This window comes from Haemaphysalis longicornis, unplaced genomic scaffold (assembly GCF_048455015.1).
Source record: "Haemaphysalis longicornis isolate Haplotype H1 unplaced genomic scaffold, Haemaphysalis longicornis Haplotype H1 scaffold_62, whole genome shotgun sequence".
Lineage (NCBI taxonomy): Eukaryota > Metazoa > Arthropoda > Arachnida > Ixodida > Ixodidae > Haemaphysalis > Haemaphysalis longicornis.
Genome location: NW_027526410.1, coordinates 1,457,780 through 1,470,760, shown reverse-complemented (window position 1 = coordinate 1,470,760; position 12,981 = coordinate 1,457,780). Strand labels below are relative to the sequence as shown.

Here is a 12,981-nt window from a genome sequence, read left to right as displayed (position 1 = left end):
TTAGGTTCTACTGCTAATTCAGTTATTACCTTCGTAAAAATGGGAATGGAATGGATGACTTTATTACAGGAGGAGGCCAATATGCCCTGGTGTGGGGCACGGAGAAAAGGGGAGGGGAAGATTGTTCATATAAAGTCTGCACTACACTGTGAGCGTTCACTTAGCACGATATGCACAGGTGAAGTTGTGACGAGGGCACTCTACTACGACCATGATTGGGGTATCCAAAAGGAGCCGTTCAGGAGCCACAAGGGGTGTTTGGGGGTACATCTAGAGAGAGGGTGAACGATCCGCCATCATACTACTTTATAGAGACCTGTTTTGAGACCGAATTCTGTAATCTTCTGTAAAATTTGGGGGTTGTTTCTGACGTGTTGGACATGTTCTTCAGAAGTCAAATGTCAAGTCGTTATAGCATATCCTACATATTATTCATATCAGTCAAGGGCGCCATGAGTGGCGCTAGCGGTGTGGCGAAGGTGGGAGGGAGCTTCTGGGCGTCCCTCCCCCTCGTGCCCATCTCCTCGGTGCCCTCACGTGTAGTGGCAGGTGGCGGAGCGGAGACGGAAGGAGCGCCCTCGCTCTCAGAGACCACCGCAACTGTCGGAGGCCCTGCATGCTACGTGGCGATGGGTTGGGCTGCCGAGAGCAATACAGTGCGCGGCGGGCTGGTGCCAAAGTGAGCTGAGCTGAACAGCGTCGCCACCGATACCAGACGCCTCCCTGCGCTCTCCTTAGCGAGTTGCCTCAGCCTACTCTAGAGGGAAAGAGATGACCTCTTCGCGCCTCTGTGAAGGAGATGATTTGTTATTATTTGATATTGATTCTTTCCTTTTTCATCTTACATTTCTAGCAGGTACGAGACTACGCCGGATGCAGTTTCCGGGAATTAGCTCAAGCTCTCGGAGTCACAGTTGTGGGTTTGGTGGTCCTGTGCGGCACATTTCGCGCAGGTTGTTATACCGCGCCCAGAGTTCGTACCGTGCTCAAACCGCTTACAAATGAAGCAGCGGCACTGTGGCCGGAGCTTGACCAGGGCTCTGATGGCCACCGTTCGAGGCTTCTACCCTTCACTCTAAAACTCCTTTCAACGATTGGTCACAGCGTGAGTGCGGGGCGCTGGGTCTGCGTAGTCACCTCTACCATCGCCTTACATAGAAAAGGTGCCCCGTGCGGGGTTTCCAGTTTTGTTTTTTTATGCCTAGTGTGTTTTAATGGCGCAAAGCCGTCTGTGGACAAAGAGCGCCATGTCTGTTCTGTATGATCTGTCAGTGCGTTCGCTAAAAACAAAACAAATGGATGTGAATGAAGTACATTAAAACTGTGATTGTATGGGTGTGAAGGGCCCTGGATGTAAAGCGTGAACACGGTCGCCATGAGAGCTGCAAATATTGATGGTAAAGCATAACAGGCAGCAGGGTGTCCTCCACAGACGTCCCTTGTTCAGACAAGGGCTGTGAGGGCTTGGCTCGCAAAAGGGGGCCCTCAGTACCCCGCCTTTGCTCCCGAGGTGGCATGAGGTAACGCTCGATATGAGATAAGTTTTAAAAAGACTGTCATGAAGGATGAAAGAAGGCGATTACACGAACACAGGTTTCCACACGATGCCATAATATACTTACGGTATGCGGCTGCACTGAGCTCTGTTCACGTCATAGCAAACCAAATTGTTTGCAATTCCTCTGTCAATGCTGTCAAGTTTGCAATAAGGGCATCCCTTAGGTGGAATCCAGACTGCGTAAGCATCAGAATTTAGGCCACAGCTGAGAATCTGAAAAGCATGAGAAGCAAAATAAGAAACTTCTAGGCCTTCGGAGTAAACAAGGTAAAAATGCCGAACACCGATAGGAGCATGAAAGCCTTGGTAAAATGCTAGATAAAATCATTATAGCATTTTTCAAAATTGGTACGAAACAGGTTTCATACGTAACAAAGCTGGGTACGCAGTACAAAAGGTTTCAAAATGATTAGGTAAACTTGCCTTCCACACACAATATGCTTCCAGCTGCAATGCTACTTCATAATCCTCTTTATGGCGGATCGAAAGTGGCTGTCATTCTCAACAGACCACGAAGATTTTGTTTTGCGCATGCATCATATTCGTACCATACTATATTCTGCAAGCCGTCCCAGCCCACAAGTCTCCGGCGTTGCGAATCATCGCTGATAGCCTGTGGCGACGTAACCAGAGGTTAACTACACCGCAACCTGACATCTCAGGCCTACATTGTCGTGCACAGCCCCGCACTTCGTAGGAGAGAGTGGCAGCAGCACGCCCTAACCGGCAACGCTTACTTCGTACGATGTCTGGAGGTCGGTACAAAGTGTTGGCGTAGTCACGGACAAACGAAAAGCGATCCCGAAAACATGAACAAAAACACATAAAAAGAGGGATTTCTTTGCATGCAAGTGTAATTGCCGCGCGGCTTTATTACAGTAACAAATTTTGGAGATGTGTCTTCCCAAATGTACCAATTGCGGGCCGTTATTTAATCCCTACTATCCATATTGGGTTTTACGTGTTCTGGTTCATGTTGCCACGGGACGTGGCGAGCAATCTCGGTGTCGCCATGGCCCTCCACCGACGACGATGACCACAGAATGTGTGGAGCGAGGAGCCTGTGTGGACGCTCTGTCATGGTCTCCTAATGACATAGACCATCTCTTCTTCTAAATTCATCGCTTCATCGTCAACCATGGCTCGCTTCATCTGTTCCATCGCCACGTAACAATATTTCGTATTCTCATTTAATTTGTCCATGACACCACGGTGTCATTGTCATTTTCTGGCACTGCACCGTGTATTATGGCGAATTCCATTGGGCGAACAGGAGCAAGTGGAGCGAGCAGCCAGAGCAGCACACGGGAGTAACGGGGACGTGTGCTTTCGTTCCGCGAATGAAACATTCGCGCTGCTCCGGGAGGAGTGAAAAGAGGGGGAGGGCGAGATGTCAAGAGTCATGTGACCAAACGTTTCTCGCGCTCGCTTCCCGGAGCATTTCGCGCGCTCGCGATGTCCGCACGCAGTTATTCCTCGCCAGTTTTGCCAGATACGTGCCGGTGGTTTTGTGTCTGCCTTCCGCATGGCGACGAATGAAGAAGCCGAGCGGATGTTCATGTTCATGATAAAGGGGTCACCATCGTGTCTCCCAAAAATTAGCTGCGAACGATAACAGCGTCCACCGTCTTTTCCAGGTACGACTCTACCTTCGGTCGCTGCTCCGGCGGGGTGAACAGGTGCTCGAATATAAACTCATGCAATGTCAAATTGTCGTCAAATCGTCGCTGCTGCTGCTGTCCGATTATGAGCTTGCGCTTGAATCTGTGGTGCTTCCATCATCTAAAAGTAGCAGCGATTCCTTGTCCAGACGGCCGCGCTTAGCTGCTACCGTACGCACTGAGCGACTACCACGGCTGCTGGATTCCGCCATTTTTTCTCCGCCACCCGGGGATAAAACCAGAAGTGACGCAAAAGAGGTCGTGTGACTTCCTCGGCGTTCCCTGTTACTCCGCCGCTGGCGACGGAGCACCGAGAACTGCTCTCGGCTGCTCTCGGCGCCAAAAAAGTGCTCCTCATCGACCAATGCAACACAACGCCCCTGCTCCTTCCCGACCACTGGAAGATGCCAGAACTCGCGAGAGCACTTTGGGTGCAGTTAGAAGTGCTCCTGTTCGCCCAATGGAAAGCGCTATTAGTGATAATCTGGACGGCATCCGAAACCTACACCCTCTTGTGAGGGTTTTTATGAGGGTGAAGACGTTGTGATGCCTGATGCTCGTCTCAATGCTACTTGCAGCCTTGCTCGAACACGTTTACACAACCAAACATGATGAAGATAAGAAACAGATAAGGTACATTATATGCCGTTTTTCGAAAAACGCTAATGGCCAGAATTAAATTACCGGTATTGCACACGTTTACATACTAAGCAAGTCAAGCAAAAAACGAAACATTTAGAAATTCTCGCCGATTCTTAACACGGGCGCTGTGTGAGATAGAGACCTCTGTTCAATATAGCTCGTACATGTTTAAGGGGCCAATGGTCAGCTCAACCAATTATCAGCTTGATATTGGACTGATTCGTTGAAGGTTGATAACTAATAAATATATCGGAGCTGAGCAAACTGTTCTAAAACTCTCACAAGGCTAGACAATTTTCAAGAATGCACAAGACACGAGAACACTGAGGTTCATGACTTGCCATTCGCAAAAAAAAAGCTGTCTGGGAAAAACAACCGCCTTTCTCAGAAAATCGACATTACGCTATTCTCCCACAGTGACGGCGCGTGCATCGCCTCCTGCTAGGCCTAAACAATGGGCCGATCAGACTAATAAGGATTTCGTGGCTTACGGTGAAAGCAGTGTTGCTAACAAAGCGCGCCGAACTGACCGAGTACGCAGACGATATACGCTTTTGTGATAGCATCACTGCAATGAAAAAAAGCGCGCTATGGCTGATAAAGGCCAAGGAAAGCGAACTAGCAGAACTAAACGTTTGTGCTGATCTCTCACAGAAAATTTTAGAGCGTTAGTTTTACTATGCTACATGTTTCACGCCCATTCATCTTGTCGCAAGTACGCACGCACGACGCTAAGTGAATCTGTGAAAATTATAGACTTAGCGATATTATGTTTGATAATGTGATTTAAAACAAGAAATATCCCATATGCTTGAACGGTAAAAAATGCTGCAATTCACAGTCTTTTGGAGACCAGTGGTGACTAAAAATTCAGTGTGGCGACTTGCCCACTTTCTGGCTCCTTTTAGCATTGATTTTATATCTTTCCGGTCCTTTCCGATGCCCCAATTTCCATAAAAAGGATGACGTGTTAGTGGATTTCAGCCGTTGAGACAAACTGAATGATCGCAAGACGACGAACTTTTGGGCAGATGAAGGGTTTATGGCAAAGTCTAGAATAGGTCCCACCAAATCAGTCCCTCAAACACACCAGTGTACAGCCCTGCTTACAAGCTATCACAAATCGAAATTTGCCTTGTTCATTTTCATACCGTGCATCTGATGTATGAGTAGCGCCAAATTCTTCAAGCAAAGCTATCGCTTTAAAGTGAAATGCTTCACTAGTTTATGCGACCTTGAGATCTCATGAAGAGCGGTGGGAATTATAATGATACATAGTAGACACCGGAATGTAAACAGACAGGGAATGCTTCCAATGCTTTACCTAAACCTGCATATTTTAGCTTTTTGCGGACAGTAGTCAACCACTGTTGCTCTCCCGGACCACCGCAAACAAATAAAATTGGTAATACAATTTTCTGCTTCACGGAATTTCTGCAGTTTTTCCGCGAGGGTAATCGAAAAATAGTCACTTGCATCGCCTGGCCAAAAATGGCGACTGTTCTGGCTCTTTTTCAAATACTCACTTTAATGTGGCGACTTTTTTGGCTAGTTCAGGCAATTTTCCGGTGGCTTTTCTTTATGAGGTCTTAGCAACCCTCTGTACTAATGATGCCGAGGCTTCGATAGTTGGTACCGCCGCCTTCCTTTAATGTAATACATAATCATCCTGGCCATCTTACACCAGCCATTTTTATGAGGCTTAATCTGCTTCACTTCTGTTTTGAAAGATAAATTAGTATTCAAATTTACATGTGTAATAAAATACCTTTGTCTTCGGCGATCTTTGCCCTAGTTGATTTACGCCGTTAAACTCAAAGCATTATCGTCAAACTTTCCGTTATTTCCTGGCGACTGTTATTTCTGAAGACTTGGACACCCTGATTTCTGGGAAGTTTTCCAGTACTATAACATTGCCTTTATCCCTGCTTTATTTTAAAAGAAGGCAAGAAAAACAAAGAAAGCGCGGGTTACCCTACATTTTTACGAGCTTAATAACAAAAAGAATGAACTTACTTTTCAAAAGATACCATGACCATATTGGAGACTTGAAATATTCTGTGAACGCTCAAAATGGTATTCCGAAAGGCGATATCGGCGTATTATGAAAATTAACTTCCGCCAGTAATAGACAACCACAGGTTCTTTCGACAACCATATAATAATAATACTCTAGCCAGAAACACCGCCTCTGCTTCAACTGATGATCGTTGGATGTTTATGGCGCAAGGCCAACTGGGGCAAAGAGCGCCAAAACAATAGTCGATGATAGGGGTGGAACCTTAAACACTAAGTAAAATCAGCAAAAACAAAAGTAAAATCACAACACGACAATGAGCATGGCTGGTGTATAGGGCCAGATTTCATGATGCGTGATAGGAAATGAGGTTTAAAAACTTGACGTCGGACAAATACTCAAACACACGTTTCACGGAAACAATGGCATCATCAGCTAGGAAAAACAATGGATGTAGGGAAATATGTTGTCTGTAGAGTTCTCTGAAGTGTTTGTGTCGTGTTGTGTGAAGTGCCTTGCATGTGATTAGTATGTGCACTACGGATAGGGCCTCTCCGCACCTGCTGCACTGGGGTCTAGAAGATCCCGTCAGCAGATACGAGTGCGTCGCATGGGTGTGCCCTATCCGCAGCCTACCCAAGGCGACTTCAGTGTGTCTGTTGTGTGAGTCAGATGTGTACCGTCCCAAGTGTGGCTTTATTACATGTAGTTTGTTGTCTGTCTGTTCGTCCCAGTGTGTTTGCCATGTTCTGCGCAGGTGTTGTCTTATGTGTGGCTTGAGGTCTGTGTAGGGTACCGTTGTAATGTCCACAGTGTTCCTGAGTGCAGCAGCACCGGCCCTCTCGTCTGCCAACTCGTTCCCAGCGATCCCTGCATGTCCTGGGACCCAGCAGAGGACCAGCTCATGCTTTTGTGCATACACGGACATGATAGTGCTGAATACAAGATTAACTATGTGGTTTTTGGGGGGCTTGTGCGATGACAGTCCGCGAACAACACTCAAAGAATCTGTATAGATGATGGAATTGGGAATTTGAGTTTCAAGAATGTGTCGTACAATCAGTAAAATCCCATACGCTTCTGCTGAAAAAATTGATGTGTGCACGCTCATGGTTCTGGCTGCATTGAAATTAGGACCATGAGCAGCGCACGACACCATACTGGAGGATTTAGAAGCGTCACTATAAAATTCTGCACATGTGTATTTAAACTGCAAAGACAGAAAGTGCTGCACTATTGCAGCTCGTGGTACACGATTTTTGTGAAGTCTCATAAAAGAAAGGTCGCACGACACCGGGCGAACTTGCCAAGGCGGTAAACTGTTACAAAAGGATGACCTTTACACATCTAAAAACGAAGCACTTAGATCCGAGGCTCGCTCTCTCACTCTAAGTGAAAAGGGCAGAGGAACGGATGGGCGATTTGCAAAGAGCAGAGATGTTGATGTATCGTTAAAGACAGGATAAAAAGGATGATTATTCAGTGATCAAATTTTAAAAGCATATAGCAAGTCCATGTACGTTCGTTGGTTCTAAAGGCTCCACTTATCACACTCGACATACAGACTCTCGACAGGGCTAGTGCGAAAAGCACCCGACGCGAGACGAAGCCCCAAGTGTAGCACTGGGTCAAGCATTCGCAACGCTGTTTTAGTCGCCGACCCATATACCACACTGCCATAGTCTAAACGAGACCCAACCAATGCAGTATACAAGCGAAGCAGGAGTTCTTTGTCGGAACCGTAGGATTGGTGGGAGAGAACCTTAAGTATATTCATTGTTTTGAGACATTTATTTTTAAGTTCCTTGATGTGGGGAATGAATGTGAGTTTGTGATCAAACACAACACCTAAGAACTTGTGCTCCTTGTTCACAGGAAGCGACACGCCATTAAGATGAATGTCTGGGTCCGGATGGACACCGCGCTTCCTGGAGAACACAACGCAGGAGCTTTTTACTGGATTCAATTTAAAACCATTCTTGTCTGCCCAGCCGGCAAGTTTCTTTACACCAGGCTGGACTTGACGTTCGCAGATTGACATATTGCATGATTTATAGGATATCTGGACGTCATCTACATACATGGAATAAGAGATTGTAGGTGGCAGTGCCTTACCAAGAGAGTTCATTTTTACTATGAAGAGAGTGCAGCTCAACACGCCACCCTGTGGCACGCCATTTTCTTGCACGTGAACCTTTGAGAGTGCACCAACGACTCTTACTCGGAACGTCCTGTCCGACAAGTAACTGACAAGAGCGTTCAACATGTTACCCGAAACACCGAATGACTTGAGGTCCCTAAGGATTTCATAACGCCAAGCGGTGTCGTATGCCTTCTCAAGGTCGAAAAACACAGTTAAAGAATACTGCTTGTGCGCGAAGGCATCCTTGATGTACGAGTCAAGAGCTAACAGTTGATCGTTCGTCGATCGCCCCACCCTGAAGCCTGCCTGGCAGCTCTCGAGAAGACCGTTGTACTCAAGGAAGTACACGAGCCGCGAATTTATCATCTTCTCGAAGAGCTTGCACAGGCAGCTCGTCAGGGCAATAGGACGGTAACTTGAGGGGGATGACGGGTCCTTTCCCTCCTTCAGGAAAGCTACAACTATAGCCTCCTTCCAAGAGTTTGGAATGTGCCCCGAAAGCCATATCTTGTTATATAGGTGTAAGAGTGTTAGAAGAGTGTCTGCGTGCAGGTGTTGTATCATTGTGTATGTGATGTTGTCTGGGCCTGGAGCTGAGGGTTTACACGTGCTCAAAGCAGCCCTCAGCTCATGCAATGAAAACTCTGAGTTATAAGAAGATGTTGACCTATTGTTATCTAGTATAGGCTTCTTTTCGGCCGTTTGTTTGTGTTTCATGAAAGTGTTTGTGTAGTGTGCGGAACTGGACACGTGTTGGAAGTGTTGTGCGAGGGTGTCAGCCTGGTCTTCCAGAGTGTCCCCTGTTGTACTGACGAGGGGCAGGCTGTGTGTCTGTTGTCCTTTGAGTTTGCGTATACGTGTCCATACTTTCCGTGTGTCTGTGTACGAGTTTATTGATGTTATGCATGTACGCCAACTCTCTCGTTTTGCCTCACGGCGCACACGTTTTCCTAATGCCTTGGCCCGTTTGAACAAGAGGAGGTTTCCCGACGTGGGGTACCGACGAAGGATACCCCACGCCTTGTTCTGGGCCTCTCGCGCCCGCCTACAGTCCTCATTCCACCACGGCCTCCGCTGGTTGCGCGGGGCACCAGAGACGTGGGGAATGGACTTTTCGGCGGCGTCGAGGATGTGCGCCGTGAGCAGTTGGGTAGCTTCAACTGGCTTCAACTGGCTCTGCTTCAACTGGCCTAATTGTTAAAAACCAGTCTAATAAAACAATTTCCCACTCTGCCCGATAGCAATAGCTATCAAACTATGCAGCAACAAGCTACGGTAACTTGGCCAAACAAGTTACAGTAGATGCAGGTAGCGCAAAGCTGGGAATACCAGTAGCAGTTAGTATTACGATAGCTCCTGCTGATCTACAACAGCTTGCGTTGGCGGTGCCAATACCACTTTTTTCATTCAGGAGTGCGAGGGAAGCATTGTTTGCTTCTGAGGCAAAAATAAATTCAAAATTCTCCCGCCCTCGGTACACCATTGATAAGATTTGTACACCTGAACCTTGCATATGAAAAATCAATTTCTCAACGCAAGGGTCTTACAGTTGATATTTTCTCCGCCCGGCTTAAGTATATCTAATGCGGGTACGTCAACACGGGTTCTCCCGCACCCAAAGGAGCAATTGAGCCACTACTTGGTGCAACAAACTCGCGGCGTATGCGCAGCCTGTTTCACGTCGATATCGCTTCCTAAAAATGGATAGGCGAGTAAGAGACTCGAAGAGACGTGTCTCGCCGCCTGCTTGCTTTTCTCCGGTCTACGGGACTAAGTGATGAGTGGTAGCTTTCCCTGTGCTTGATACGACGTGGTATCGATTATGTGGAGCAATTGCCGGAAGTTGAATCCAAGGCTAAGTCCGCCTCAGCAAACGACACATACTATTTCTACTATAAAATTGCCACCCACCATCGTCCAGCGGAAGGGTTCTCCCTATTGTTGCGCAGCACAACGAACCATATTGTTGCGAATACGAACAAAGAATAACTTGCAGCGACGCCTACGAGCGTGGCTAAGGAACGGGCCTTTTGCACCCAGTTCTAAACTGGCTATTAAAAACCAATTGATCTTCCCAAACCGGCCTCGAACATGAAAAGGGGCATTTTTCAGGCAAACGGCTGATCGTATTCGCAGTTACCAGCAGCAGACCTCTGAAAACGACTGTCACGAGCCACATGCCGGGCGCAAAGGCAACGAACTGGTAATACACCGCGCGAAGTCGCTCGCGAACGGGACGCTACATGGAACAAATGCAATTGGCCAGAAAAATAGCACCAGTCGCAACATAGTGAGGTGTTTCTTAACACATACATACATCAGTATTGCGTACGGCACTTCTTGCGAACGCAGGAATCACAGCTTTCTTTTGAAGAATTTGTTGGGACGGCGAATTGCTCACTATTTAGCAGGCGCTGCAGAAATGGCCATGTTTCTGGCAGACTTAGCGGAAGTACACATAGGCCTATACAGCTCTTCACGTACGGACAGCTGGGCGACAGGTTTTGAGTGTGGGTTAGGGTTAAGTCAATCTTCGAGGGTGACGTCTACTTTAATTTCTTGGTTCTTGAAAGTAATCTGAAACGCCGAAAGTAATCTGCTTGGGAGTGTGCAAGATTTAGGGCGGTTTCACAATTCCACACAATAAACAACACTGACACCTTGCTTGACACTACGTTCTAAGAAAATGCCTTATAAAGTATGGCGCGGGCGGTGCACTTTTGCTGCTTGCAGTGGTTGTTTCCAGGTAGAATTCGACACTTGTTGCATCCCATACAGTGCTCGGTCTCTGTATTTACCGAAGACTGTCTTTTCATAATAGCAGTAGGCCGATAGGTTCCGTTAATTGGGGAAAAGAAACGTACACCGACGATTCCCACTACTTGCTGTTTAAGATTATATGAACATGAAAATCACAGTCAAAGTATCTAGAGCGCCCGCAAAGGCACAACGGGCCACGCTGTTCGACCCCCCTCCTTCCGGTCTTCAAAACGTGGACGTGAAAACCACTGAGTCCACATCACGTCTTGCTTTCATACGGTTGCGATGGATTGCCACGGTGTTTCTTACACACTCTAGATACACAGTTTCGTGTGCAGCCAGCGTTTTTATCTGGTCAATCTAACCTCGTTATACCGAAGCAGTATTAGTGCAGCAAATTATTTAGTTACTTATTTTCGTTGTTGCAATGGAGTTACTAATTTACAATTGGGCTCGTGCAGGAATCGATCGATTGCAGGGTTTAAGCGCCGACGCAACGCAGGCGATGAGGCGCGCCGTAGTGGAGGGCTCCGTATTAATTTTGACCACTTGGGGATCTTTAACGTGCGCCGAAATCGCGTATACACGGGCGTTTTTGCTTTTCGCCTCCATCATAATGCAGGAATCCTAGACACAAAAATGCATTATTATTGGCTTCGAACTTGCTATGAAGCAGGTAAACCTCACCTGTCTCCTCGTGGCATTTAAAAGTAAATATACCGGAAAATGTGAACGTGAAATGAAACCAGTCAAGCGCCCATTTGTGCTGGACGACCAAACTTTCCGTAGTTTTTTTAAACAATTAAGAGATGGCCGTATTTTGAGTCCATTTTTTATTATTTTGCTTTTAACCTCACGCGAGCAGAGAGATTTTTTCGCTGCAGCTTAAAACTCCCAGCTCTTTTAGTTTTGGTTTCTTTGTAAAAAGAATAAGTCACTGAAATAAAGCTTGACCAGCCAAATTTCGTATGTAGTCCACTAAGGCTGAGAATTCGCTATGTGAGTGTTCTCTGTATCGATTCCCTATTGTAATATGCTTGCCATAAACAGTTTCTGTCAGCACACATCAATATTGTGCTTCTCGTGATTAAATATCAGCTCCAATTCTACATTCAAGAAGACAAAAAAATCCCATCCGCCATCTGGACTGCCACGAACAAAGTAACAGAGTAAAAAATTTTCCAAGTTCTGCAGGAAGTTTCGGAAAGATAGATACCTTATCGAGGTTAAATGCTGTCAGAGGTGTGACGCTGCACGCCTTATCGTAAGTTGCCGACGCTGTTGCAAAAGCGACGTAGGTACTGGCCAAAACGATGAAACTCGTCCCAATATCGCGAAGGGTGTTTCCTTTAGCACGCAGAGCCATGTCGCTGGATCAGAAATACTGGCTTCTATCTGTATGGCGCATATCTTATATGCCCCGCAATTGGTGGCCGAATGGCTGGGCTGCATGTTTTGTTTTTTAGAAATACCTACATCCAAAGCACACCAAAGCAAAGTTTCCAAGGCTAACCAGATCGTGAAACGAAAAACAGATTCAGATCAAGGATTAGACTTCATAAAAATAGTTTCTCTGCTCCTACTGTACCCAGCAAAAAGCAGGCGCAGCAGAACTCCACCTGTGGGAAAACAATAAGCCACGGCAAGCTTTCAGCTTGAATAAGTGGGTTTAGGGCAACACAGTTTAACAGACAGTCGCCATGGCTTAGTTACACATGACCTCCACATTACGAAAATCGACAAAAACACTATAACAAAACTGCTTTGCGGTACACCACACGTGCCGCTTTATTTCAGGCGCGCACGTGGCAAACAACACGAGATGTTTTTCGATTCTGCGTTTACTCAGAGCGATGCGATCGAAAAATAAGTTCTGCCACGGATCAAACCCGTTATCATAAGAGGAGCCATGAAGACAAAATACAAGTTGGGTTTATTAGAAAGACTCCTTAGTCCCTATAACAATGATATCAATATCATCGCAATCTTCGAACAAATAACGGAGATATGAAAGACAACGTGTAGAGCAGTCACGACCCCCTAGCCTATTTCCCGCAACTTTTCTATGACGTAATGGAACCTTGTTTGTGCGATTGGCGGCCGCCTAGCTGACCTGTCGCGACGACACATGACTGGACGTCTGTAATGGGGCCTCTAGTTCCATTTGACCGCATCACTTGAATGCTAACGTGCAGTTAAA

The 12,981-nt window shown here is 46.6% G+C and overlaps 1 protein-coding gene across 1 annotated transcript in view; it reads right to left on the bottom strand.

Annotated features, from left to right (window-relative positions):
• Positions 1-12,200, bottom strand: part of LOC144144122 (uncharacterized) — a 29,003-nt gene extending 16,803 nt beyond the window's left edge. The window contains exons 1-2 of the mRNA XM_077675510.1: positions 11,998-12,200; positions 1,623-1,771 (exon numbers count right to left, since the gene is read on the bottom strand). Of these exons, the coding sequence (XP_077531636.1) occupies positions 1,623-1,771; positions 11,998-12,147 (299 nt within the window). The 5' untranslated portion in view covers positions 12,148-12,200. The remainder of the gene's footprint in view (positions 1-1,622; positions 1,772-11,997) is intronic.
• Between the last annotated feature and the right edge of the window lie 781 nt (positions 12,201-12,981).